This window comes from Nesoenas mayeri (genome assembly GCF_963082525.1).
Source record: "Nesoenas mayeri genome assembly, chromosome: 23".
In the NCBI taxonomy this organism is placed as follows: Eukaryota; Metazoa; Chordata; class Aves; order Columbiformes; family Columbidae; genus Nesoenas; species Nesoenas mayeri.
Window position 1 is genome coordinate 4,531,324 of NC_137574.1, and position 27,345 is coordinate 4,558,668.

General features: G+C 51.9%; 1 protein-coding gene across 1 annotated transcript; it reads right to left on the reverse strand.

Moving 5' to 3' along the window:
- Nucleotides 1–1,803: 1,803 nt before the first annotated feature.
- MFSD4A (major facilitator superfamily domain containing 4A) lies at nt 1,804–19,181 on the reverse strand (the record flags this gene model as incomplete). The annotated part of the gene is made up of 10 exons (XM_080358551.1): nt 1,804–1,868; nt 3,042–3,162; nt 3,296–3,366; nt 4,728–4,875; nt 6,102–6,275; nt 7,281–7,396; nt 8,928–9,096; nt 12,964–13,203; nt 13,336–13,534; nt 18,952–19,181. The coding sequence occupies 10 exons, from the start codon at nt 19,179–19,181 to the stop codon at nt 1,804–1,806; spliced, it is 1,533 nt and encodes a 510-aa protein (XP_080214677.1).
- Nucleotides 19,182–27,345: the final 8,164 nt, after the last annotated feature.

Genomic DNA, 27,345 nt, shown 5'->3' on the forward strand with positions numbered 1-27,345 from the left:
GAGGAGAATTACACCACAACAATGGGGGAGTTAAGACCAGGATTCAGCTGCATTTCCCTCCTTCCTGCATTGGGCTTGGGTTTAGGGACACAAAGTGACTTCAACAAGTCTTGAGTTTCACAGAATCCCAGAATGTCAGGGGTTGAAGGGCCCTGGAAAGCTCATCCAGTGCAATCCCCACATGGAGCAGGAACACCCAGATGAGGTTACACAGGAAGGTGTCCAGGCGGGTTGGAATGTCTGCGCAGAAGGAGACTCCACAACCCCCCTGGGCAGCCTGGGCCAGGCTCTGACACCCTCAAGTTTCTTCTCAGATTTAAGTGGAACCTCCTGTGTTCCAGTTTGCACCCATTGCCCCTTGTCCTATCACTGGTTGTCACCAGAAGAGCCTGGCTCCATCCTCCTGACACTGCCCCTTTCCATATTGATCCCCAGGAATGAGTCCCCCCTCAGTGTCCTCTTGTCCAGCTCCAGAGCCCCAGCTCCCTCAGCCTTTCCTCACACGGGAGATGCTCCACTCCCTGCAGCATCTTGGTGGCTGCGCTGGACTCTCTGCAGCAGTTCCCTGTCCTGCTGGAACTGAGGGGCCACAGCTGGACACAAGATTCCAGGTGTGGGGCTTTTTCTACAGAACCCCCCAGGGAAGCTCCTGAAGGGATTTTATGGGAGGTAAGATCTACCACTTGGAGAAATCCAAAAGCTAAAAGCAGTCACACAACTGTTAAATTCAGCTCAGAGCTGATAGTCTTGGCCAGGAACAGCTTACGTCATGCTGAGAACGTAGCAATCAATCACCTTTAATTAAACACCGCTTTATATACACACGTACATATGTACATCCACATACAGCAGTTAAAGCAAGAAGGACATGTCCAATCACTCATTGGAGAAACAGGTGTGCAGCTTGACGCTCTTCTAAAGCCGGTCCTTTCTTCAGAGCTTGTAACAGGTCATGCGTGGGGTATGAAAGTACCTTACAGAAGGCACCTGTTGTTAATAATAATAAGTATTGCACAGATTAAGCAGCTGGAGGCTGGCTCCCAAATACCTCTGTTTGAGCTTCGACTGGAAGCTAGAAATAAAACCACCCTAAAAAACACTGCGACTGGAGCAGCTGAACTAGTGACTTAAAGCAAAACAAACCGTCACAACTCATTCTTGACTTGAAAAAGGAAAAAAATAATCAAGCTAATGATTTTAATAAGAGGCCATAGCATGCTGAATAAGACACTGTCTTAGTGATATACGATAATCAGCTGTGCAAATAGAGAGAGGTCCTGCTACCACTGTGCATTTGATGGGTTCTTCCCCTTGTGGAATTTGTCCCCTTTGGAACTGGACAATTGAGACATCTACTTGATGCACCCAAACTGATTCAAATCCAGGATTGTGTTGTAAATCGTAGGGGCTTCTGTACTTTACGGGCCAAAAGAAAAAGCTGTTGAGTTCAATGGCTGAGGGGGGAGATGTTCAGCATCACATAGAGCAGCTCTTCCTTCCCACCCTGCGTCCTGAATTGGTAAGAAAGTTCATTTGCAGGAATAACTGTTCACCCAGCACCCCTGCCATGGACCGGAGCCTTTCAGACACGCTCAGTCCGACTCTTACAGTCTCTTTTTGGTCAAAGTTGTGCTCAGCTTGAGGCAGAGTTTTAGGATGTCTTCTTGATTCTCACTTACCCAATCAACTGTGCTTTTGATTGCAGAAAAGTTGCGTGATTCAGTCATTAAATGTGAAATCATCCTTAACAGTAACGCTGAATTGTGTGTTGGTTTATTGCTTGTCCAGGGCTCGGCCGCTTCTTTAGCGCTGATACTGTCCAGTGTCGTCTGTTACTGCTGGTTTGTCGGGTGAAGCGTCATCCAGATCTGCAAAATCCATGATATGGTAGGAAATAAACTGCCCCAGCTTATGGAATTATCGAGCACATATAGAACTTGCTTGAAAACTGCTTATATAGAATTCACTTAACATAACTCCTGCAGGCTGTGAACCTTGGAACTTTCTGCTTCATTAAATAAAACAAATACCTTAGGGCTGCAAGATAAGGAACCTGGAGATAAGTAAAGGAACAGAGCAGGTTTTACAGCACAATGTTTCGGCTGTTGCCAAGAACTTGTTTTCTCCAGGTGCAAAATGGCAATTGAAGGTCAGAACTTAAACTGGCAGACCCAGTGAAGAACGGGGAGACCCCAGACTGGGATTGTGGGGGTAGAATTGGCCAAGGTTGGTTTTATTCCCCGCTGAGGGTCCCTCTTTAGGAAGCAGCAACTCAAGCTGCTCTACACTGTAACTAGCAAATAAATCATGGATTTTAGGACGATTTCTGGATTCCATGCCCAAGGCTCTGCTGTGGAAAACCTGAGGAAAAGGCACTTCCCTGCACAGGTAACTCAGCTGGAGGTTCTGAGCTTTAGGGGATGTGCACGAGCTCTCCCAAACAGAAGTGTTATTCCATCCCCACCACACTCCTTGTTTCTTCGCTGCTCAGGGAAGATCGGCCTCCATTTCCAGCAACCTGGACAAGTTTCTTGCATGTTACACAGCGCTCCTTTTACAAAAGGTTCTCAATAAAAACAAAGAGCATGTGCAGACCGAGGGGATACGGAAAAGAAACCTTTCACCAGCGAGGTTACAGCTGCCTCTGGATGGCAAAGCCACTTGTTCCCTGCATTTTCAGCCAGAAAACGGCGTAGAAAAGCTTATCCAGGCTGTGCTGGGAGCACTTACTCCTGGTAGCACTTACTCGTGGTAGCACGGTCGTGCTTTCACCGCTACCCTGCCAAGTGCTTGGATCGTTCCTCTCTGATTCCACACACCATTCCCCCTATTTTCCCCTTGCTTCTCCAACAGGAAAGCAAGCAAACCCGAGCCGTGGCTGCCAAGGCTTCTGTGGGCAAGTCGCAGCAGGAAAAAGGGGGCAGGAAGCAGCAGTAGAATAAACATTTCCTTGCATTTTGCTGAAGTGCTGCTCCCTGGTTCTGTATTGATGCACATGCCCCTTTTCCTCTCATTATAAAGTGGGGCTGGTGCTTTCTTACCTGCCGAGGGCTTGGGGTACATCCTGTGGAAAAACAAGAGGAAAGCGTAGAAGGTAAAGGCCAAGCCTCCAAAGATCATCCCGCAGACCAGGAAACTGTAGCTGCCCTGATCATGGATAATCTGCAATTGGAGGAAAGAAAACAAATGAGAGAGATCAGACATGTCACCATGGCGCTCAAATAGCTCATCGGCATTCGGTAAGAGCGTTATTATTTGGTAGCTCGAGGGTAATTAATGCCTTGTCCACACTTACCGATCCCACCAGTAACTGCAGGACCATCTCTCCGATCCCAGCGCCCGTCACCAACACGGTTGTGGCACAACCTGCAAATCAACGGTGCGAGTGAGGGTGGTGGGGACCAGCAGAACCAGCCTCTCGCTGCTTTAAACTGCTCTTTCACCCCTCTTTCCAGACAAGGTTTAAAAAGTATTTAATGTGTGTTCCCATCTAGTGCTGTGAATGCCTCTTCTAACCTGCAGCAGTGCAGGAAGGTAAAAGTTTAAGCCAAAACCATCTCCTGTTCTGCCGCTTGTCTCTGTTGGCAGAGCTGCTGTTGCTTCTTGCTGGAAAGGTTTTCATCCTGTGTTGCTGCCCCAGAGATGGGGATTGGCAGAGATATCGTGGAAGAGCTGGCCCAGCTCTAGGATTTACACTTCACTGATAATCTGGATGATGTTTTCAAAACCAGCTCCCCCTAAACCTCTAAATCAGACATTCCTGCCCATCCCTGAGAGCCCTAAAGCTGCAGGAAACCAAGAACCAGCCTGGATCCCTCCCTGGAGAAGTTAGTAGCACAATTAAGCAGAGATTTACACAGTCTGGGGTTTTTTGACCACAAGCTCAAATCAACATCGCCTTCAAAAGTGGATCTTCCTTCCTGGGCATCCCCAAGGATGGAAGGAGTTGCTGGGTGCGATGGTTTTGATTTGAGCATCCCAGGTTCCAGTATAAGTTGGGGAATGACCTATTAGAGAGCAGCATAGGGGAAAGGGACCTGGGGGTCCTGGGGACAGCAGGGTGACCATGAGCCAGCACTGGGCCCTTGTGGCCAGGAAGCCAATGGGACCTGGGGTGGGTTAGAAGGGGGTGGTCAGTAGGTCAGAGAGGTTCTCCTGCCCCTCTGCTCTGCCCTGGGGAGACCACACCTGGAATCTTGTGTCCAGCTGTGGCCCCTCAGTTCCAGCAGGACAGGGAACTGCTGGAGAGAGTCCAGCGCAGCCACCAAGATGCTGCAGGGAGTGGAGCATCTCCCGTGTGAGGAAAGGCTGAGGGAGCTGGGGCTCTGGAGCTGGACAAGAGGACACTGAGGGGGGACTCATTCCTGGGGATCAATATGGAAAGGGGCAGTGTCAGGAGGATGGAGCCAGGCTCTTCTGGTGACAACCAGTGACAGGACAAGGGGCAATGGGTGCAAACTGGAACACAGGAGGTTCCACTTAAATTTGAGATGGAACTTGTTCCCGGTGAGGGTGTCAGAGCCTGGCCCAGGCTGCCCAGGGGGTTGTGGAGTCTCCTTCTGTGCAGACATTCCAACCCGCCTGGACACCTTCCTGTGTAACCTCATCTGGGTGTTCCTGCTCCATGGGGGGATTGCACTGGATGAGCTTTCCAGGTCCCTTCAACCCCTGACATTCTGGGGTTCTGTGATCCCAATTGTGCCCGTTGTGCCCGAATCCCCACTCACCTCGGTACTGCAGGATGTCCTCAGTGTAGGCCAGCATGCTGGGGAACGTGCTGCTGAGGAACAGCCCCAGAGACGCTGTCCCCACAAACAAGAAGACGACGCTGTAGGAGAAAATCAAGAGCAGGAGGAAGGTTATCAGGACTCCAACCTGTGGACAATACACACAGAGTCAGCGGGAAGGGAAATGCTGTGTGGCAAGAGGCACTAGGTTTTATTTTCTTCTTTTTTTAAATAGAAAACAGGCTGGAAAAATAAAATAAACTATACTGAAGAAAAAAATCACAATCTCTGAAAACCTGAAATAACTAGCCAAATAAAATCCATCTGCATTTACAGTAAAGGATTTTGTATTTTTTTAATAACAGGACTTTACAACCTGTCTTGATACTTAAATCTCAACTTCATTAGGTAGAGACTTAAGATTATATCTTGAAAAATACTTTTTCTCTGCAGCTTTAAATACAATAATATTTATAATAGCGTTTAAATGCAACAGTACTTCCATGATATTCACATAATTACTAATAGGGCTTATTCCACACGTTAAAGAATTAACTCACTCTCAATAACTGCTCAGAAACAGCCACAGGGGTAAAGCCAAAGAGCCAACTAAATGGAAATAAACTTGCCCTCACCTCTGGTTTCTTGTGTGCAAGAGTAACAGCAAAACCACCCAAGATGCGCTAGTGGGGCGAGTCAGCAGAGGGAGCTCTGCCATACCAGCGACTTGGCTCTTCCCAATTGTTCGGGCCCTGCTGGTGGGTATGTCCACCAGGGCAATGGGGATCCTAAAGAAATCAAACTGCACTGCTCTGTAATGCTGAAATGACCCCAGGAGCTGCTGGATCTTCCTGTATGTTTCTTAATAGGAACAACTCCCTGTTTGCCACATCATCACACACGTCTTTCCTACGTACCCTAAAGGATTCCTTCCCCTTTCTTCAAGTGAATGTGTTTTATTCATTTAATCAACTTCACATCACGTTGGTTTCTTTGACATCTTCTACAGCCTAAACAGATAATTTACTGGCTTGTCTGCCTTCCCTTTCCCATGGCTAATATGGGCATGTATCTCCCTGTATAGATGCCAGAGAAGACAAAGGGAATAAAGTTGGCAAACGCTTTGCCAGGTGCTTTCACCAACCTAACGCTGGATTAATTGAGCTCAGAAAAGCGGCGCAATCGAGCTATGAGTCTTAACAACCTCATGCACCATAAACACAGACCCAGCCATAGAGGAGAAGGCAAATACAGCTCTGGACGCCGAGCTGCGAATGTGCCCTGGGTACCGCGCGAGAGCAGCCGCAGCTCCACACAGACACCAAACCTTGGAGGCGAGCGGAGGAAAACCAGAGTACAGCAAAGCAGCCTCACCACGTTGATGAAGACCATGGTCACTGGCTTCATGCGGTAGGACACGGGGATGGAGATGAGCCTGCCCAGCGTGATGAACCCCCAGAAGAGGCTGGGCAGGTAACCGGCCACCTTATGGACTACGGAGAGAGGCTCCTCCACCGCGTAGCTGTAAATGAAGCCCGAGTACTCTCCCTGTGGGGGAAACAAAACAGCCCATCACATCCACAGGGTGACGTGCAGGCTTTGCGAATACAGCCTGTCCGTCGGTTATTCACTATGCTGTGATGGTGCTGGAGAGCCCACCTATGGATTCGCTACCAAACCTCAGTGAGCCTCGTTCCCCAGGGTTTGCAGCTGGAGACAGGAGCGGAACACAGGATTTAAGCTCTCCTACGAGGGCAAGGCTTAACAGCGTTCCTCGGTAAAATGCAGGCTAAGCTCTGATCTGTAGAGATGCTCTCTTCCCTAGGGACTGTTTGCCCTTCTCGAATTGCATTACTCCTAAAACATAACACCTTAAGGACCTGGAGTCGATCATCCTTGAAGATGGAGGCCCTGGAACATTCCCGTACCTACAGCTGCTGTGTGTAACCCCGCTCGTCTCTCAGGACCCTATTTATCGCCTTACTAAGACCCAGAAGAATCTTACTATGAGGAGACTGAGACAAAACTGTTGAAAGACAAAGAACTGCAACTCGCCAGCCAAGAGCGAGCCTTCCTCACCTGGGACACAAGTGCTACACGTGGTCAACCCTGCATGACAGCGCCAGCCAGGGTGACAAGGGACCGCGCCATCCCCGCGTGCCCTTGGCTTGGATTTGGTGGGCTCAGGAGACCCACCAAACCAAGCCACCACTTTTTGTGAAATATAACAAAGCTGTTCTTGGCTCAAGTGAGAAGAGATCTGTGCTTTGTATGAGTAGACAACATCGCAGCTCCAGCTTGGAGCTGGTGGGGTTAGTAGCAATCTAACTGCAACAACACAGAGCCTGGGAGAAGCCACAAAACCCTCCCGAGAAGCGGGACACGTATCATCCTGATGGCGATTAGCTTTGAATGAGAAGCTTGGGAACCAGCCCGCTGCACCGGCAGACCCCGCAGAGGACACGTGCTGGGTTTGGGCTGTCACAAGTGATTTGGAAGAAAGCAATCCACACAGCTTTGCCCAGACAAGATCCGTCTAGCAGCTGGACTCACCACAATCCCATCAGTCATGAAGAGAACAAGAGCCCCAGTGATGTGGACTGCGAAGTAGGTGTAAGAAGCCCCTCTGAAGTTTTTGCTTTGGCAGCAGCTAAACAAGTCATCATGACCTGGTGAAAAACAATGCAAATCAAACTTAGCTGGAACGTCCCCGCGGGGCCGGGTGGTTGCCAGCCCGCGACGGGGATTTGTTTTGCGCTCAGCTGCAAGACAGATTCATAGAGGACCGCAAGCAACGTGGAGCACTCTGCTGGCACCACCTCTTTCTTTACCAACCCACGCGCTTCCAGAAGGAAGATGGGTATTTGTATGGGCTGCTGTGCACACATTGGGATCCTGGCTCTCTGGGATACTCGCTGCTTCTCTTACTGGAGCTGCTTGTGCTGCTCTTCCCATTTAGGAGCAACACCTTGCTGGGCCACTCTCACAGTCAATAGAAACAAACCCATCAGAGCGGAGCATCGTGCTCGGAGCCCTTGGTACCGCCACACAGCAGAGTCCTGCCCAGGGAAGCTCACGTCACATTGCACCAAACAAGCTGACTTTGGGAAAGAGGGTGATAAACATACAACCAGTGTTGCTGGGAACCACAACATGCCGAAGCTGGGGGGCAGGACAGCAAGAATTCCTGTCCTCGTGTTTTTATCACCCCGTTCTGGGGGGAAAGTGACAGCACCTGCAGTCCTGTGCGGGTCAGACAGTCGCTCCCGCACGGCAAAGATGAAATTGTCTCAACTTCTCTGGGGAAGGAGGGATTTTGCCAGCACGGACGCGGCTGTCAGGGATTAATCTCAGCTGCATCTAAGAGGAAGACGGAGATCTGAAGAACATGAGGCTTCAGTGGGCTGGTAGGAAAATGGGCAGCTGGCTTGGGGAAAGAAACCATCAGCATCTCAGCTAAGGGAAATGCTATCGGATAAGCACAACCTTATCAGGCACCGGAGAACCCGCTCCCTTAGGGACACCCGTGATCCTTCCCTGCAGCAACTTGTTACATCTCGAACTGCCTTCAAGTGTTCCCTAAGATTTGCTTTTATTGTTCAGGTAAATCCACCTCTTCTGAAATAACACTAAGCACTCCTCTGACAACCTTAGATTATTACTTCCAAGATTCACTGTTTAGCTGAAGAATTTACTGGGATACATTTCTCTCGGGTAGCAAAGAACAATGCTATTATTGTCCCCAAAACAGGGTGTAGTCACGAGTTCAAGAGCAAACTATTGGAGTTTAACTTTTCCCCTCAAACAAGGGCGCTGTCCCGATTCCTTTCAGATTTACAAAAAACAGCGTTCTGCGGCACTTTTAAACTGGAGCCAGCGCAAAACCTGACCCAAAACCAGGAGGAAACACTGCGGCACAACTTTCATGTGGGCTTAGACGACTTGGGAGCCCAGGTTTAGTTTTAGGACAGCTCCGAGTAAAACAGCCTGGGGCGCCACCTAATTTGAGGGCAACAAATTGGCTTTTTGGGTTGTCTGGGTACTCCTGGATTACACCCACGTGTGTGTTTTGGAAGACAGGGCAACATTGATGGATCTAACTGGTTGGACTCAATGGACACGCTCAGAAATGCGGCATTTTCTCCGCCTGTTCGCTCCCCATCCCAACAAACCCACCAGATGGAGGTGCCTCCCGCTCACCTCCTGCTGCCGGGGGTCTCTGGGTGCTGGTGGAGAGATCGTCCTTCTCCGGGGGCCGCGTCTCCATCGCCAGCTCGTCGGCCGACAGCAGCGGGTGGCTGCTGCTGCTGAAACACGGCACCATCCGCTCCTTGTAGAGCAAGAAAAACACCGCGATGGGCACCGGCAGCTGCGGGAGGAAGAGGGAGAAGGGGCAGGTGAAGGCGACACGAGCCTCGCACAAAGTACGGCCCGGTTTCCCTGATGCGGCATCTGCGATGGATACGGAGGGATGGAGGTTTGCTGGGAGGGAGGAAAGATTTGGATAGAGTAGAGTAGAGTAGAGTAGAGTAGAGTAGAGTAGAGTAGAGTAGAGTAGAGTAGGAATAGGAGTAGAGTAGGAATAGGAGTAGGAATAGGAGTAGGAATAGGAGTAGGAATAGGAGTAGGAGTAGGAGTAGGAGTAGAAAGAGATATCTGAGTTGAGAGCAAAGATTCCTCATGTAGAGCACAGTTTGGGTATCCCCTGCCAGTCCCTGTGGGCTGGGGACCATTCAGGCCAGAGACACTGGAACAGAAAGCACCTATTAATAAATAAAAACCTAATGAAGCACCGTGCTAGCCCTCCAAACCCAAAATCCTCTGGTTTCAAGCATTCTGTCACTTCTACCAGAAGAATTATAATTATAAAAAGCAGCTTTTGCCCATGGAGAGCAGAACAGTTTTCAGGTGAGACCTGCAGCTGAAATTCTTTGTGAGGGAAGAATAAGCTGCTCCAAGACCTTTGTGCCCACCCCTGGTCATTAGCAGAGGTCCCTCAGCATCTCGGGAGAGAGGAGCTGGTGGTTCCCAACAACAACAGCACCACCACAGCCACGGCTTCAAACAGCCCCTCGGTGGCACCTGGGGCTGAAGAGCATCTCAGATACCCCCAAAACACCCAGTGATGCTCCCAGCGCAGAATAGACCTGCCAGCACCATCTCTCGGGGCTTTATCCCTGGTGCAAACACCCCTGGGGACCACAAGCTTGTACCAGCCCATTGGCTCCATCGTGCAGCAGCCGCAGCATCGTGTCCCCTGTGTCCTCCCTTTTTTTTAGAAAAACCCAAAAAAACACACAGAGAGAAGCAAATGAAACTGGGTCTGCCCCTCGCCAGCCCTCCCTTCTTCTCCCACCACAACCAAGCGCTGTTTATTCTGCAACAAACTGGGGGAGAAAGCCAGGAAATCCTAAGTGCCGACTCACTCTCCAGCCGCCAAGCGCTTGTTTTTGACATGTCTGTGAGCAAGCGGGAGCTCTAGCTCTAAATTTCCTGCCTTTTGTCGGCTCGTGGCATGATTTAAATGTATGGAGAGTTCCCCACCCTGCCTCTCTTGCCTGAATTCATTTATGAGGACTTCATTGTTCTGGGAACAATGGGAATAGGAACAGTTAGTTCGGTCCCATGGAAGAAAAATGCATTTGCTTGATAGTTCTAATCCTTCCGGAGGTCAGGACCAGATTTTATTCTTCTGAATTGCAGAGTTTGCAAAAAAACCCACTCCAAAACAAATAAAAACATGCAGAGGGACTGCCCTTAAAGATAGAGCCTCTGGGCACTTCTAACCTTAAGAAGAACTTTGTGCCTGTGCAGAAAAGGACCCCAGCTCTGCACTCCTCCAATTCCCGGTTGATATGCATGTGTTTGCATGCACATCCCTGTTCCCCAGATCCTCATTGCTAAAACCAGCTCAAGAAAGTGGGGAGAAGTAAAGGATCGAGCTCAAAAGAAAGCAGGTTCCTTGTGTCCTGCACAGGTTGTCTTCCCAGGGCAATTCTGCTTTGCCTTTTTCAGCAGGTTATTCTTTATTTCATGGAGGAGGGGGGACAAGCATCCCACCGGGAGCCTGTATGGGATGAAGGGTAAAGTTGGCAACAAGAGCCCGGACGTGATGCTTCAGCTCCGCTTGAATAGCCGGGGATATTCCCCTCCCCTTGGCAGCTTTTAACTGTTATTATCAACTCAACGAGTTGCTACATCACGCAGTTAAATGTGGGTATAATCCAGGCATCTTCAGTTTCTATTTCAGTCTCTCCCCCCAGGAGCACGGGACCGTTCTCTGCTATTGTGTCCAGGCCACTTTTAAGCAACCTAAGCACAACGGAGCGTCCCACGCTTCCCCCGGGAAACCACCTTCCGGACAAACACATCCCTCACCGAGGAGCATTTTCCTGATCTCCAGCCCCTTGGAACGAGCTGGATGATTAAATTTCCGTTCTGTGGGAAACTCAGTTTTAAAACACAGGGGTTTTTTTGGATGAAAAGCCAAAATTTCGTCTTAGAATGAAAAATTTTGGCCGGGAGTCATCCAAGCACTTCGTTTTGATAAATGTCGAGCCACTTGATTTTACTAAAGCAAAAACATTTTGCTTCGATAACATCCAAACAACTTATTCTGTCGACTTTACACATTGCGTTTATGCCAAAGTCAAACTGAGATATTTCTACTTTAAACAAAGCGAGACATTGAAATGAATCATTTTGGCTTGTGCCTTGTCAGAAAACACACAGCCCTGTGAAAACTGGGATGGAAATGTGGTTTTGACCATTTTACAATGACATTGCCAGTTCTGGTTTCCATTTCTATAGCTTACTCATTTCACCCACTTCCTTGGGGTTTTAAATACCAATTACCATCATCTTCCTCTGGCGTTTACAACTTAAAGAAGGGGTCAGCAGTTTGGGAGCGGAGCTGCTCCCAGCGTCTCCAATCAGTGGGTTGGGTTATGGAGTTTAAATAAGGAATTGTGTTGGTTCCCTCAGCGAGGCATCGGAAAAGACAATAACAGCTCTGCTTTGGCAAGGGGACGCACTGAAGAGCTGTGTATGTCCAATTCCCTGCTCCTTGGATGTTTGTCACCCAACCCTCATCCCAAAAACCATCCATCCCCCAGCACCCCGGGGTGCAAACACCCTTGGTTATCCCGGGACTCCCTGTTGTGAACCGACTCCACACGTGCACAACGCGCAAACCACCGGCACTTGAGCGTGGAGCGATGCACAAGCCCAGCTTATGTTCTGCTAAGCTGGACTCAACCTGGGGTCCCGTCCAGCTCCCAAAATATCCACAGGACCCTCCCATCCACGCTCCAGATAGCGGACACATTGTCATGTTCAAAGCAGATATTAAACGCTGCCTTCAAAATTAAATCCATTTGCTCAGGTTTGACTGGCAAAATAGATAACGTTGGGGTGTAATTAAAAGCATATTTCCCATGGCGTACACAGAGTCAGAGGTAATTAAAGCCGGCTTCTCCAATGCAGAGAGCATCTTTTTTTAGTACTACTGCAAAAAAACTCATTATAGCACCAGCCCAGCTGTTTCAGTTGCCTGTTCTCTTCCCCATGTCAGTGAGCCGGATGGATTTAACCATGCTGGGGTTTGGGTATTAACTCGGGGGTGAGGAACAGGGCTGGATTTCAGAGAGCCCACTCCTGCAGGCAAAGGCAGCTTGCTGGACATCAGCTTTGGGACTGGGCAAGGTGACGAGAGAGAATGGGCATAAAATCCCACCTCTCTCACAAAGGAAGGGTCATGGAGCTTTTACACCTGCTGCCAAACACCAGGGAAAGAAAACAAATAGGCAGAGACCCCCCTCCAGTCAAGCTTTCAGTCCCAGTAACTCAATTCATCAACGGGCGGTTTCCCATCAAAGATGCTGCAGATCACCCTCGCGCTGAGCTGCCCCCACAGCCCTGCGGCTCTGAGTCCCTGCCAAGGGGATGCTGGAGGCACAACCCGCATCCAGGGAGATCAGACAAATCCCAAGGGATGGTACCTCGACCCCATCACATCTGATGGCGCGGTCACCACTGGTTCAGCTTTAGAGTCCTGCCCTCCTGTCCCCGGTGCCTGATGGAAACCGGGCGTTTGGTAAAAAGGGAACCCTTGCTGATCCTCACGCCTCCTTCCATCACTGGAAACACCCAACACTGCCAAACACAACAGTTTGCAAAGCCGAGAAGCAGAGACGTCCCCAACAACAGCCAGGGCTGCTCCAGCTGCAGCACTTACGTTGATGAGCGCCATGATCCAGAAGGCGTAGGAGACGCGGGTGACCACCATGCCTTTCATCGGCAGGTCGTAATGGGACAGGTTGCCCGGGTGGTGCGGGACCAGGGACTTGCGGATGTGCGGGAGGTTGCTGGAGGCATTGGCCGTGGAGTTGGAGAGGATGCAGTTGGTGTCTGAGAGGAAGGGGTCAGCGATCAGCGGGCTGAGCAGCGCTCCAAAGCCCACGAAGAAATGAAGGGCCTGCAAGAGGTGAAACGCAAGTAGACAAGGGGGGTTTGCTGCTCTTCTCTGCAGGGAGACTGGCCAAGCCCCTCACTCCTCTTCCTCGGGGGACGAAGCACAGCCAGGAGGAGACGCGGGCTCCACGCTCACCTGCAGGAATATAGCTGAGTCCTTCTGGTAGATCTTCACCAGCTGCATGTTGGAGATGGTGTCGATGCAACCCATGGCCAGTCCTGCCACAGCCATGACCACAGCCAGGACCACCACATTGTGGCACAGGGGGATGATGGCGAAGACCACAGAAATGGCCAGTGACGAGGCGAAGAGCGCAAACAAGGACTGAGCCAACCTGAGACAAGGAAAAAGGGAAGACAGAACAGAATTACCACCACGAGGAGCACCCACACCATAGCTCTGCCTCCTGTTTTCAGCCCCGGGGCAGTCGGCGGTGTAGGTGTTAGCAGGAGATGAACCCACACGCTGTAGGTCCAACCAATGCAACTCCAGCACATGCTCTTCTGACCAGAGACATACTGCACCCCCAGGTCTCCATGTCACAGCTGTAGCCAGACCTAGGCAGATCTTCCATCCAGCTTTCGTGCAGAAGAGTAACCATCCCATCAAACCCATGTTCTGCACATTTCAAGGCAGAATAAGGTCTGAGAACCTTCCCTTGTTAACTGGGTACATGTGGGGATGGAAAGGGATAGGGGTACATGCATCATGACTTTTTGGGCAGTGCCAGGGCTTTTCTGAGGGAGGGCTGTATTGTACTGGCAGGCTGAGCAGGGACAAGACCTGCTGTGCAATCCCAGCTCGTGGCAGGGAAAGTACCACTGGCATCCACATCATCCCAGATCTGCCTCACAGGAAGCACCAGGAAGCCACTGCGGCTCCCTCTCCATGCCCTGTGCTGTCGCTGTTCTGGTGGCATCACCTCTTTCCCCACCACGCTGAGACGGGATGTGGCAACGAAGATGCTGCAGGGAGTGGAGCATCTCCCATGTGAGGAAAGGCTGAGGGAGCTGGGGCTCTGGAGCTGGACAAGAGGACACTGAGGGCGGACTCATTCCTGGGGATCAATATGGAAAGGGGGAGTGTCAGGAGGGTGGAGCCAGGCTCTGCTGGTGACAACCAGTGACAGGACAAGGGGTAATGGGTGCAAACTGGAACACAGGAGGTTCCACTTAAACATAAGAAGAAACTTGTTTGGGGTGAGGGTGTCAGAGCCTGGCCCAGGCTGCCCAGGGGGGGGGTGTAGTCTCCTTCTGTGCAGACATTCCAACCCGCCTGGACACCTTCCTGTGTAACCTCATCTGGGTGTTCCTGCTCCATGGGGGGATTGCACTGGATGAGCTTCCGAGGTCCCTTCCAATCCCTGACACTCTGGGATCCTGTGGCGCTGCTGCTGTTCCCAGTGCAAGCAGCCGCTTTCCAGCCCACGTGGTCCATGGGAGAAACCCGAGGGATGCGTGTGGTGGAGGTAAAGCTGATGCATCGCATCTCGAGCCTGGCAGCGGCACAGGCGGCTCTCACTGTGAGCCGGGCGGTAGTCAGCTCGCTGGAGAACAGCGCCCGGGCTGGCACCGCGCTGCTCCGGAGCTGCCAAGTGCAAAGGCAGGAAGGAAGGAAGGAAGGAAACAGGGATCAGACAGCGAAATGCTGAAACTCGCAGAAAGATGGGACTATAAAGTCACAGTGTAGAGCAAGCAGCACAGGCATGTCCCAAACCCTGGTAGGAACTCTTTGCAATGCCCAGCACCCTGCTACGAGTTGCTAATCAGGAATTAGGGGTCTGCTGCTGGGCGATGTGGGGTACAGCCATCTGGCCACAGCAAAGGGTTGGCAATGCACAGGTGTGTCCCCAGTATGGACAGGCAAGCAAAACACACCCACGGCTCACTTGGCATCAGCTTCACGCTTTTCCAGAGAGGGAGGAGAGGGCTATGAGAAGGCACCTACGCTGCCAGCCCTCCCGCCCTGCCCGCTCGTCCAGAACGGGCATGTCACCGCGGTTCTGCGTGGCCATCATTCATCTGCAAACCACATCCTGCTCCTTGCTTACACCGCGCTCCAACAGCACCGGGCAGAAAAACAGGCCAAGGGCACCTCTCCTCTTTATTTTGCTGCCCGGTGGCACGAACCTGGCTGTGCCAGCACCTCGGTGTGCTCCCACCTCCCGGCACAGCCTCGCTCGCCCATCGGCCAAACCACGGTGGAGGAGCCAAGGTCTTGCAAAGCCGTAACTACTGATCTTCCTCTGACAGCACAACAGGGAGCCAGCATGGGATTTTCTGGGGGAGGGAGGGAGCTGAACGAGATGTGCACAGTCACGGCAGGAAAAACAACCAGCAAATGAGAGAGGAGCAGCTTGGAGCCTGGAGAGAGACGAAGCTGCACTCTCCAGGGTACCGCAGGCGAGCCCGAGATGGGGAGCGACGGGGAATCACGCACCGAGCCAGCCCAGAAACGCCTCTGCTCCTCTGCAGCCTTCGCAAAACAACCACAGCACCGCGCTTGGCTGGGGAGCACCTTCATTACTAGAGTTAAACATTAATTGCAGGTGATGTTATGTCCGTAAAAAGCCTTAAAAAGATCACCTTGTTTCTCCCCAACGAGCAAAAACTCCTGCCTGCAGCCAGAAGGTGTTAATAAAACAATTGCAAGACCCCTGCAAACACCAGCAGCCCCCAGCCCCTGCTGCCCCCAGTATTAAGGGGGATGAAGAAATTGCTGGTTTCTCCTCTCTAGGATCAGGGTGGTTAATACAATCCTGTGGTCAGCCAGCAAAACCTCCCCTCTCCTTCCCACACAGCGTATACAAACCCACACCTCGCTGTTCTGTTGGGCAAACACTCCTCAACTTCATCTATGATTTTCCCCACCCCAGGGAGCATTTTTTAAGGCCCTCACATCCAGAAGAATAATGATAATCAGGCTAATTCAGACTTGAAAAAGTGGTAATTAAAAAACCCCAAGCCCTAAAGGGACAGGGTGAGGACACAGAGGAAGAGGGTGGTGTGGATTATCCCACATCTGCCCCAGGTACCCCTGTCTCCAGCACAAGCCACCAGCCAGGTTTGGGGAGCATCACTGCCCGGGTTGCTGGTGCAAAAAGCAAACTGGGTCACGGGCACTCAGTTAATCCGGTGCTTCTGTCACAAACGCGTGTAGCGGAGCCACACAAAGGGAGCATGAATTCAACTTCACAATGTGAACTTAAAATCCAACCAAATGGGAAAGGAAAAGGGGAAGGTGAGGGAAGCAAGAGGTGGGGGTGCAGGTGCACAGCACTCAGCCCTGGAGTTTGCAGGGCAGGAGCTCGGGGTGGATCCCACGTGGGGTTCTGGGCCTGGGCAGGGTCTAGGCTGGGTTTTGAGCCATCTCAGCACTCCGACCCCATCACTGCTGGCCGAATTTCCACTCTCACAACACATCAGGTACTTCTGAGAATCTAGTCCAGGTGACATCAGGAAACGAGAGTTTTCATTGTGCTTCTTGCAAAGGTCCTCAAGGGCAGCAGCTGCTGCCAGGTGTGTCACTGCTCCAGGAACCTCCACCAACACCCCGGCAGCACCAGGGTTTGAACCAGGGCACGCACACCTCCTAAACCCCAAACCAGCCCCACTCCTGCAAATACCTGGGAAAAACCCACATTCTGCAGCAGAGCTCGACATTACAACCCAGCAAAGCCCAAGCGGAGCAGCAGCCTGTTGGGAATCTAACCAATGGACCTTCCAGCTTCGTGGGGATCTGCTCATCCCTTTGCGCCTCCCGACAAGCCGGGGAAGGGACCATGCAGCCAACCCAGGTCTCCAGGGCAGAACCCCGCAGGCAATAATCGCATTTCTACATCACTCAGGGAAACCTGCAACAGCAAACTTTCTTCTTCCTTGAAATCTCGACAGACAGGGAATTCTGGAGCTGGTTCCTGTGGTCCAGGCTTGCGTTGAGTTACAGAAGAGATGAATGCCACGTTATGCTCTGTTGTCTCCGCGCTCCAGGACTCCAGCTGGGCCCAGAGAGCTGAGCCTACAACCCAGCGCTCAGCAGCTTCTCTGGTGAGAGGAACCAAACCATTATTTAGGTCCTGCCACCCACTTCTGCCGCAGAATCCAGTAACAACACAGCTTTCCCTCGCGAGTCCATCATTCAGAGCACACAGCTCAGAACAACACGTATTTTAACAGAAAGCAAGCAAAAAATACTGTGTTCCTCAGGCATTATGAACTAAGCCCAGCTTGCAGCCAGACCTTGACTCAGCTGGCTTACAGGCAGGCGATGCTTTGGGATCCTCTACTAACAGCTTTCCATCTCTAACTGGAGCAGATGACCCATCCAGTGCTCCTCCCTGCCCAGCACTAGGACCAGCATCATTTGATTTATGATCCCACAGCATGGCCCAGAAGTAGAAATCCTTTGCAGGACAGCTCAGTCTGTCTGTCCCTGAAGAGGGGATAGCACAGGAGCTCTCAGAGCCTGAACAGTTGATATTCTTATCCAAACCCACATGTTCGTACGTTGCATTGCTCTGATTAACCCTCCCCAAGACTCAGAAGCTACAACTACCCAAAACGTGCCATCCCTCTTGCCTGGCAGGGCTGTTGCTCCGCACTGGGGCTCACAGGCACTTTGCAAGAGCCCTGTTGCTCCCAGAGGCTGCGATCACATCCTGGCTCATAACCACAGGGAGCAACAAATGCTCTTTTGCCCCCAAGATGTGGCTGCAGAGCTGAAAGTTTGGGAATCTCCTGGTACCAAACCCCAAATGGGTCTGTGTAATCCACCAGCCCCCGGACAGGGGCACCAGGACAGGTCAGTGTACCATGACAGCAAGTTAGCAGGTGCTCTAATGCCATTCCATGAGCTAACACAATGCACAAGAGTTTCAAGAAAACATTTTTAACTAGGCATTTTAAAGTAGTGAAAGACTAATGCAAAATGCTCGCATATACATGTTAAACATATATATGACGTGTCTATCAGAGGCATGGAGCTGGCACATTATATCACTGCCTGAAGAATTAGTGACAATGTAAATAATCAGCTGATTCTCAGCAGAGCTGTCATCCAGCCTCAAATCAAACGCCTGTTTGGCAATCTTTGGGGCTGAGCCATCGTGTGTTATTTATTTTAAACACATCCTGGACACAAGGCTCAGTGCAAATCCCTCCTGCATCCAGGTTTCGTGCTGGCCCATGGGGCACGTCGCTGTCCCTGGCCACCCCACACAGCTCAGGCACTGCCTGTGTCCCCGTCCCCCGCGGCAGCAGGACCACGAGGACCGCTCGCATCTCACATTTGAACACGACACCACCTTGATTTATGACACTGAGCTTATTAGAAGAGGCTGCCAATAATATTTTTGCAAAAATCAATCAGGTTAAGGAAAATACCCTCCAGGAAGTTCCGGCTGTAACTTCACGCCCAAGCTACCTCTGTCCTGAGCTCCAGGGGAACCGGCAGCTTCTCTCCAAGGGTTTGGAACCGTGCAGAAGTGGGGGGCAGCAGCCCCCGGAGCATCTCCCGGGAAGCCCCCTCCCTCCCAGCCGCTCGGGCTGCACACCCTCCGGGACACACATGAAACGCTCCACTCGGGTTTTCCCCCGCGGACCACAGCATCCCATCACAAAAACCCAGCGGGAGAATGCGGGAGGGAGGCAAAGCCCCTGGTGCTGCCCACCCCCGGTCCGGGAGGAAAGCGGGGGGGCTGCGGGGAGCTCAGCCCCCCCACGGGAGGTGCGATGAGTTTGCCGGGTGCCTTACGTCCTCTTGAAGACCCCTCCGAGGCAGCTGCCGAGCAGGAGGCAGAACTGCTGCGAGAAGAACACCCAGGTGATCTGGGAGAGGGAGCTCTGGGTCTGGCAGCGCAGGTCCAGCAGCGTGGGCCCCAAGAACGCGATGCAGAGGCCGAAGCTGAAGAAAACGCTCCAATAAGTGAGGGTGGGCTGCAGGTTCCTCCGGAACCGCGCCGACACCCGCTCGTCCCACCACATCCTCGGGCGGCGGAGCGGGGGCGGCCCCGGCGATGCGGCTCCGGCGCCGCCCGGCCCCGCTCTCGCTGTTCTCTCGGTCCCGGTCCCGCCGCCGCCCTCGCTCCTGCCTTTGCAGGATGTGGCTCCGGAGCCCGCGGCACCGCGCCGGCCACTGGCTCCGCCTCCGGGACCGGGAACCGCCGCCGCCTCCAGGGGCCGGGGCTGCGCCGAGCGGGGCCGGGGCGGAGCCCCCTCGGATCCCCGGGCGGACTCCGCTCCAGCGCAGCCCTCTGGGGGGCTGGAAGGAGCCCGAGAGCATCACCACCCCGGTATCCCCGCAGCGTCTTCCCAAAAGTAGGGCAGCTCCCACCCACGACCCCGCTGCGTGGTCCACACCTCAGGGCACAAACGACACTCGGCTGCAGCCACCCTGATGCGACAGCCAAGCGAGGAAGCCCAGAAATCCCCTTTCTCTATAGTCTCCCGTACCCCTAAATAGGTACGAGCGTTCCAGACAAATGCAATTAAAGTTGCCCCTTCTCTGGCTGAGAAGCACAAGATGGTTTGGGCGGAGGGGGGGGGGTGCATGTTTTAAAGTCGGAGTGGTTGATGCTTACGCAAAAGGTCTCCTCTAGAGGATGGATTTATAAATATTTCACCTACTTTAGCTAGGGAAGACTAGCAATTTTTAGAACACTCTTTCCAGGCAAAGCAGAATCGATGGAGCTCAGACAGAGAGCTGGCTCCAGGGCTGTGCACCACATCCCTTCCCGTGCCAGCAGACCCCACACAGGTACTCACACATCCTGTGACCTTTAGGAATGCTGCTCCAGGGCTGCAGGTGCTAATTTCTACCTGGACATAGCTTAATGTTTAGCTAATTCCAATTGCATTGAAGTCCTTGTTCTTCCCTGCTTGTGACATCTGCTGGAGTCTTCCCAGAGGAAGGAGAACAGAATCACATCTCCTTCCGCCACCAAAATGAATAAAGTGACTCTGGGCAATAGCATAGAACAGGTGGGCAATAAAACCTCTGATTGCCCCAATGGAAAACTGCTGTGGCTGCCACAGCCCTGAAACCATTAAACAATTAAAGGCACAGCTCAGCTGCCTGTGGGGATGGAGCAATGTTGTTATTCTGTTCTATTGATGGGCAAACTGAGGGCCAGAAAGGAATGAAGTGCTTTGCTTATATAGAGTGAGTCAACAGCATGACCGGAAATCAGGTTTTCTTATTACGTGATAAACCATCTTCCTTAATAGCCTGGATGGCAGGATGGAGGGGAAGGCGAGGCTGGTGCACAGGCCTGGGAGACACAGCCCCAGGCTCTCCCTGCCGGGCAGTGACCAGTCAAACCACCGCATGCTATCTCGGCTTCTCTTTCCCCATCCATTAATGGGGATAAAACAGCACGAGGGATGAATGATTGTGACAGCAAAGGCCTTTCCATCAAAATGCCGCTGGGAAGGTAATTTCTTGACCTACTTTGTCCATGTGCCTGGAGTTGGAGTTACTTGATGAAACAGCAGATCCTTCTCATACACACACCAGGTGCTGTAGCCCAAGAAAGGGCTCACAGGGCTTTACCCATGGTTTCCCTGGACCACATTCTGGATGTCAGTCCTGATATTGGTTCTCCCATTCCCAGGACAGGAGTCAGGAGACCTGCACGTTGCTCCTGGCTTCCATTACCACATCACCATCACTTGGTAGCATCACCTCTCTGGTCCTTGACTTCCTCAACTATAAAATGGCTGAGCAATGCTTTCCACACCTTTGCAGGCTCGGTCCATCTGCTCCTAGTTGAAAAGGCAGCATCTAGGCACCAGAGGCTACAAATGGTTGTAGAACCCTTACCCCAGCAACAACAGCTGACCCCACTTTGCCAAGTGACGGCCTAAATGCCAGTACCCTTGCTTCCAGGAATATCAGGCCATTTTATCAGGGATAGCACAAATCATGCTTGCAAATAAGAAACGAAGCGTAGGTGGGTTAGTCAGCAGAAGAACACACAGATCCTTTCTGGCTCCGCATACTGAAACTCAGATCCTCAGAGGCAGCTCATAAAAATGCAAGCCACGGGATTATGAGTATATGCAATGCCAGGATTAGCTTTGCGAGGAGGCACTTTAGGCTGTTTTCCAAGCTGAAATCGATGTTGTGCTTGCAATGAATTAAACACCCACATTTTTGCGCTTGCTGCAAACTGCAAAGTGAAATAATGAATGAAGGAACGGCAGCGCGGCACGATTACAGCCAGCAGTGGCAGGCTGCGCGTCCCTCGCTGCCCAAAATACCCGATAAGCGCCTGAGAAACACCTTCCTTTTGCTTCCTGTGTCCTTGCACGTTCTCGTGGGGCAGCAAGAGGCACAGCGGAGTTTCTTCACTCTATCAGTTCATCTTTTCCAGTGGAGCAATGACTTCTGTAACGTGGTTGCTCCTGCTTTGCAGTGACTGCTCTACAGAGCTCCAACCCAGAAGCCAGATTTTGTTCAGGTTTGCTGTTGTGATGCTGGCATCGCTTCTCTCAACCCAACCTCAACACAGTGGGAAAATTCAGTCCTGCTAATGGGTTTTCTGAAGGTTTCCTCGGGGTGGAACCAGCCAAGGCCCCATGGGTGGGCTTGGGCCAGCACTTGCCTGGGGACAAGGCTCCCTCAAGGCTTTAGCCAGTGGCCAGGTTGGCAGCTGTGCCCAGGGCTTGGGGCTGAGATAATGTCAATTCTTCCCCATCTCCCTTTTGCCAAGAGGCCACAGAGACCAATTGTGGGCTGACACCCTCAGAAACCCCAACACATTATCCCAGCACCTGGAGACAGGAGCACCAATGCTTTTCCACAGCTGTAACTCAGCCCAAAGAACCCACCACCAAGAAAGCTTGAGCAGATAAGAAAATAACCACCCTGAATCACTGAACCTGACTGAGAAAAGACGAGATGTTTCTTACAACACAGGGGAAACTCTCCGTATGATGGGTTGAGTTATTCTAGGCTGCATGTAAGGTGCTCAGCAACCCAGCATGAACGGGAACAGCAGCAAATGGGAGAGGTGTTCACCTTCTGCATTTTGGGGTCAAGAGTTTCAAAACACACGGTGTGATTTGGAAAGCTTGGCTCCACTTCTAGGTCAAACACCAGCCTGAGATCTTGGCTCAGTTATTACAGATCCTGTAATGCTTGTCTAAAGGGAGGAAGCGCTCACCTACATGTTTTCCTACCATCCAGGCGAGATAATTCCCACACCCACTCCGATTCAGCTGGAATCCATGTGCTTCCTCCTTTACCGCACCAAAACTGCGGCAGAGGACAGTGGGCTGCAACAAAATGACCAGAATGAGCCTCCTGGAACTTAATGACACACGATCTTGTTGAGGGGTAGCAGGTATTGTCCCTGCTTTGCAGACAATGCAGAGAGACCTGGGGAGCAATGGGTGACAAGGCTTGAGCATCCTTGTGAGGAAGGGGAACCCGTAAGGGACATGGAGCAGGGATGTCATGGCTATTTGGGCTGTTGGGAACATCCAAACGCCGGCTGGCGGATGTGGGTGGGACTGGGTGACATTCCCCTGGTCCCAGTGGTAGCAGCTGCCACCGCCACTGCGCGACTGGAGCAACGAGAGCGGCGGATGGAGGAACTGGTTTGGCAAACAGCTCCGTACTGGGACCTGCCCAGCGCCTGGATGTGACTCAGGCGGGCTGGGCGCTGCCGGGAGGCGCAGCCCAGGGGGGCCGAAGGGCATCGCCCCCTTCCCTAAGCCTCATTTCACACCACGAGTCTGGCCCCAAACGTCGCCCCAGTCCCCCCATACTCCACCTCTGGGTCTCCCAGCCCCGAGCGTCTGCAGCTTCTCTTCGGCAGCAATGAGCCAGCGAGCAGGAATACATAAAGGGGATTCCTGTGCTGAATAGTGAAGGGGGTTTTTAGCTGCTGTGGGAAATGGGGCTCCCCTGTCCCTAAACCAGCTCTGCCCTTCAGCTGCTTTGCAACCACGGGCAGGGCACATCAGCCCCGACCTTTATTTGCCCGATAGGCTTATTGCAATATTTGTTCAGGGATCCACGAAAGGGACTGTAGGAACATTTTCCTATTTGCGCAAAAGTTTCTGAGGTCTTGTGTTTCAACCCCCTGCAAAGGTCAGGTAGGTGGAAACTCCTTTGGCACCAAGTCTGTGTCTGTTACTAGAGCCAGGTGAAAAATGCCCTATTAATAGGAGAGAAAAACTAAAGGTGTTGTGGAACAGCATGTAAAAGAGCAATGGGTACGACATGGCACGACACAGTCCCTGCCCCATGTACAAAACTATCCTGCATTCAATAAAGTTTACTGTCCGATCTTGGCTTTGGAGTGTTCACAATACAACTGCACTATAAGCCTTAGCAATAAAATGAGCACATCCACAAAATAAGTCCATGTCACATCTGAAATACAAAAGTTGAAATATTCTTATAAAACATTCAGACACGGGATTGATAGGTGGATACAGTCTTTTATTATTTTTATTTGTGGTTGGTTTTTTTTCTGTACCTTTCCATTTATTCCAGAAAAAAACTTTCTATAAAAAAATCGTTACTCCTTTTGGAATAAATCTTTAAAATAATTTCTTTTAAAATGCATCTTCCGTTTGTACAACACTAGTTAAATATATATTACCGGTATTCTGCAAATGAATCACACCAGAGAACATTCACAGTATGTGGATCCTGGTTGCTTGGATCTGTTTTTCTTGCTGTAGGACAAGCATGAGGATGAAAGAAGGCAATGAAGAACCAGAAAAGGGGTTTCATAGTGTTCGCACCCAGATATCACCAGATAACCAAAAAAACTCTTCAAGAAGCTTGAGAAAATGCCCTTCTATTTTTATTTTCTCATTATGTGTAAGGGAGAGGAAAAAATCCACTTATTTTGTCCTTAGTCTCCAAGACACAATGTAGTTTTGTTATTTAAAGCCTTAACATAGATCTGGCACCGGGCTGGGCCAGGAAAGGCGTGTGCGTATGGAGAGGGTGAAATGGAATAAAGAGCTCTCTGAGCTTTATTGTTGCCCAATAACGTGGATCTTGCTTTACGCATTATTTACTTACATTTCTTTAATTAGCTATCAGCTGGATAGCCGAGAGACACAGCCTTCCCTGAGGAACCAGCCAAAACGCCCATTTCCACCAGAACTGGTAACAAATGAAGAAAAAATGGAAAGAAAAATGTCTGGAAGACAAAGCAACAGTTTCCTTTAGCCCAAAGTCCCATGTGTGAGGAGCGCCAGCTGCTCCGGATGCGAGAACCCGTGAAATGACCGAAATGCCGGAGAACCACAGACTTCCCAGCATTATCCTGAGCGCTGCTGGAAATAATCCAACCTGGGAGCTGGCTGCTGCTCCAGAAACTGGGGAAAAGCTGCCCGAGGATGCGGTACCGCAGGGATGATGCCACCGCGCCGCGGATTTCCTCCCCTTGCACGCTCAGGGCTTCTATAAACCAGGGCATGTGAGGGGTTTTGGTTCATATGAACCCAGCCAGAACTTACCGTCCTCATGGGGACGCTGGCCAGGAGATGGAGAAAAGGGCATTTTTTGGCTTCGGGATCAACCTGTGGCTCCTTTTCTGTGCCATGGGATATGGGACGCTGGGGCTCTGGGGCCGACACGTGCGAGCGCAGCAGTAGATTATAATCAAACCTCGCTCGGCGGGACACCTAATATTTACACATGTTATCGCCCTCCTGAATAGGAATCCAATATCGCTGAACGGCAGTGGAACAAAAGGGGTTATCTTGAATTTGGCTGTTAGTAGAGCACGAGGCTAATAAATAATGGTGTCTCCTTCAGAGGGGATTTGTAGGAGGAAAGGCAAAGGTTATGAAAGAATAAACAGCAGCTAACAGGCCCTTTGTCTTTGCTATCTCATGCAGTCCTGTCTACACGGTCATTGCCAGGTCTTTTCCCCAGTGGTTTCTATAGGTGACCTTGACCTTCAGCAGGAATCACCTCGCTCAAGGGGGGAGATCGGAGACCACAATGACCCGTCTGTCCCATCCTCCCATGTGAAGGTGGGACATGATGCCCCATGGAGCTTTACGGTAACACCAGCAAGAAAACTGCACCAAGACAGGTCAAACATCCTCAATGGCTCCCCCGGAGCAGGCGTGGGGTTCCTGCTCCTCCTGGTCCCATTTGGGCTCCAACAACCAGGATTCTTCACCCCCAGGTACCTAGAGGTGCTGCTGAGATGCTGAGCTTGTCCGTCCTTGAAACGCAAGCCGCAGCACAGATCCCTGCCATGCCAAGGAAATTCCTGTGTCAAATGCCCCGGTGAAAGCAAAGTTGACAGCGGGTTTGTTCATTACTTCAGCCAACACCTCGCTTTGCGAACCTCCCGAGCGAAAAGCCCCACGGCAGCAACCGCGTGTAGGAAACCAGGCAAAACGCTGCCCTGCCGTCAGGGAGAAATGCTCTGTGCCTGATGGCTATTCATGCTCTTCCCTATCAAATGGAAACAATTAATGAACTATTCAGCCTGCTGCATGCTGGCCGGAGAGAGAAGGAACTGAGTAGGGATGGGCAAACCTCAAACAATGCAGACGTCTGGATGCTTGTCTAGGACAAACCCCAATTAACAGCTTTGGGCTGATGGGGGAAGCTCGGAGGGCACATCGCATAGAGCACTGGCACAGGCAGAGTCACCCCCGAAGCTTTGGGGAGCTCCAGGGTCTCCTCGTTTATCCTCCTGCTTTGCATTTCCTGGGGATCATAGAAGAATGATGCGCGTGGCAAAGCAGAAAACAGAGCCCTGGCGCCCTGCTCGATGGGGAAACAGCGGCGTGGAGTTACCGTCCCCTGAGCGATGCCTCCCAGGCTGGCAGCGTGAGGGGTTAAGACATCAGCATGTCCTGCCAGTCCCGGTGCCAGTGCCAGTGTCTGCCAAATCCAGAGTCTCGCAGCCACATCCGCAGGCTGCAGGACCGTGGGCGAGAGGACTAGTCATCTGCGACAGCCAAGAGAAGGATGGAATATTATACAGGAGAGAGACTTCTTGCAACACTCACACACTGAAGGCTGCAGGGGAGAGGTGCAGCAGGGCCTCTTTGCTCAGGATGGATTTGGCACGTTCCTGAAGCGTACAGAGGGAAAATACACCAGAAGTCCTCGGCCAGCACAGCACGCTCAGATCTAAGCACATCCCGCAGTCCCGCGGCATCGATCCGAGTCAGGGCTGGTAGGATCTGGCCGTGGCTACAAACGCAGAGGCCACGCGATGAGGTTTGAGGGATGATTTTTCTCCTCTCCAGGTCTATTTCTGGTCCCCACAGCTGAGCTGTGGGAGGTTTGGCACCTCTTCCCCGTTCCTCCGGGTAGAAATGCACTGAGGTGGGCGTCTGCAACACTGTGGAACGGATTTGGGCTCTGCCACGGGATGTGGGGGGGGATGTGCTCCTGAGAGCTGGGAACCGTGTCCTCCCCGTGGGACGATGGCAGAGGGTCGTGGGGTGCGGGTCAGCTCCGTCGGTGCTTTGGAAAGGGTGGCTGAAGGGCTCAGAGCAGCAACAGGAGGGTGCATGGAGCCGATGCTCGTTTGGCCCTGTTTCTGCACAGCTCTACCAGCTTCTGCACCCCAGGCAGGCTACACCAGCCCTTATCTCAGCTCAGGACATCCCAGCCGAGCAAATTTGGAAACGCGGTGGTGGTGAGGAGGGGAAGCAACGGGAAGCCTCTCTTCTCAGCTGCTCCATCCTTGTCACGATTCAGGTGCCAAAGGTGGGGAGAGGAACGCGTTCTGTTGGCAGAGGAAAGGCAAGGGAGGGCTGGCGCAGTTTTTGTGCTTCAGGTGCCATCTCTCCAGTGCCAGGCAGGGCCACGCGCCCGACTCGTAACGTGGCTGCAAAGTGTCTCCCCAAGAAATCCAGGGTGTAGAGAGGGTTGTCCGAGCAAAGGTACATTTCAGAAATGTCCACCTGGCCAAACGCTACGATCCGCAGCCCAGCTTTGGAGATACCACCCTCTGATCGCAACACGGCGCCAGCTCACAGGACATGATTCTGCATTCCAGGGCAGCTCCGCACCGGAGCGCCGGTACAGAGGGTGGCAGCTCACATCTGATGAAACATGGAAACATGGAAACAAGAGGGGAAAAAGGCCACAGGTCCATCAACAGCAGCTGCCAGGGGCCATGGCTGGGGGACGGGCAGGGAA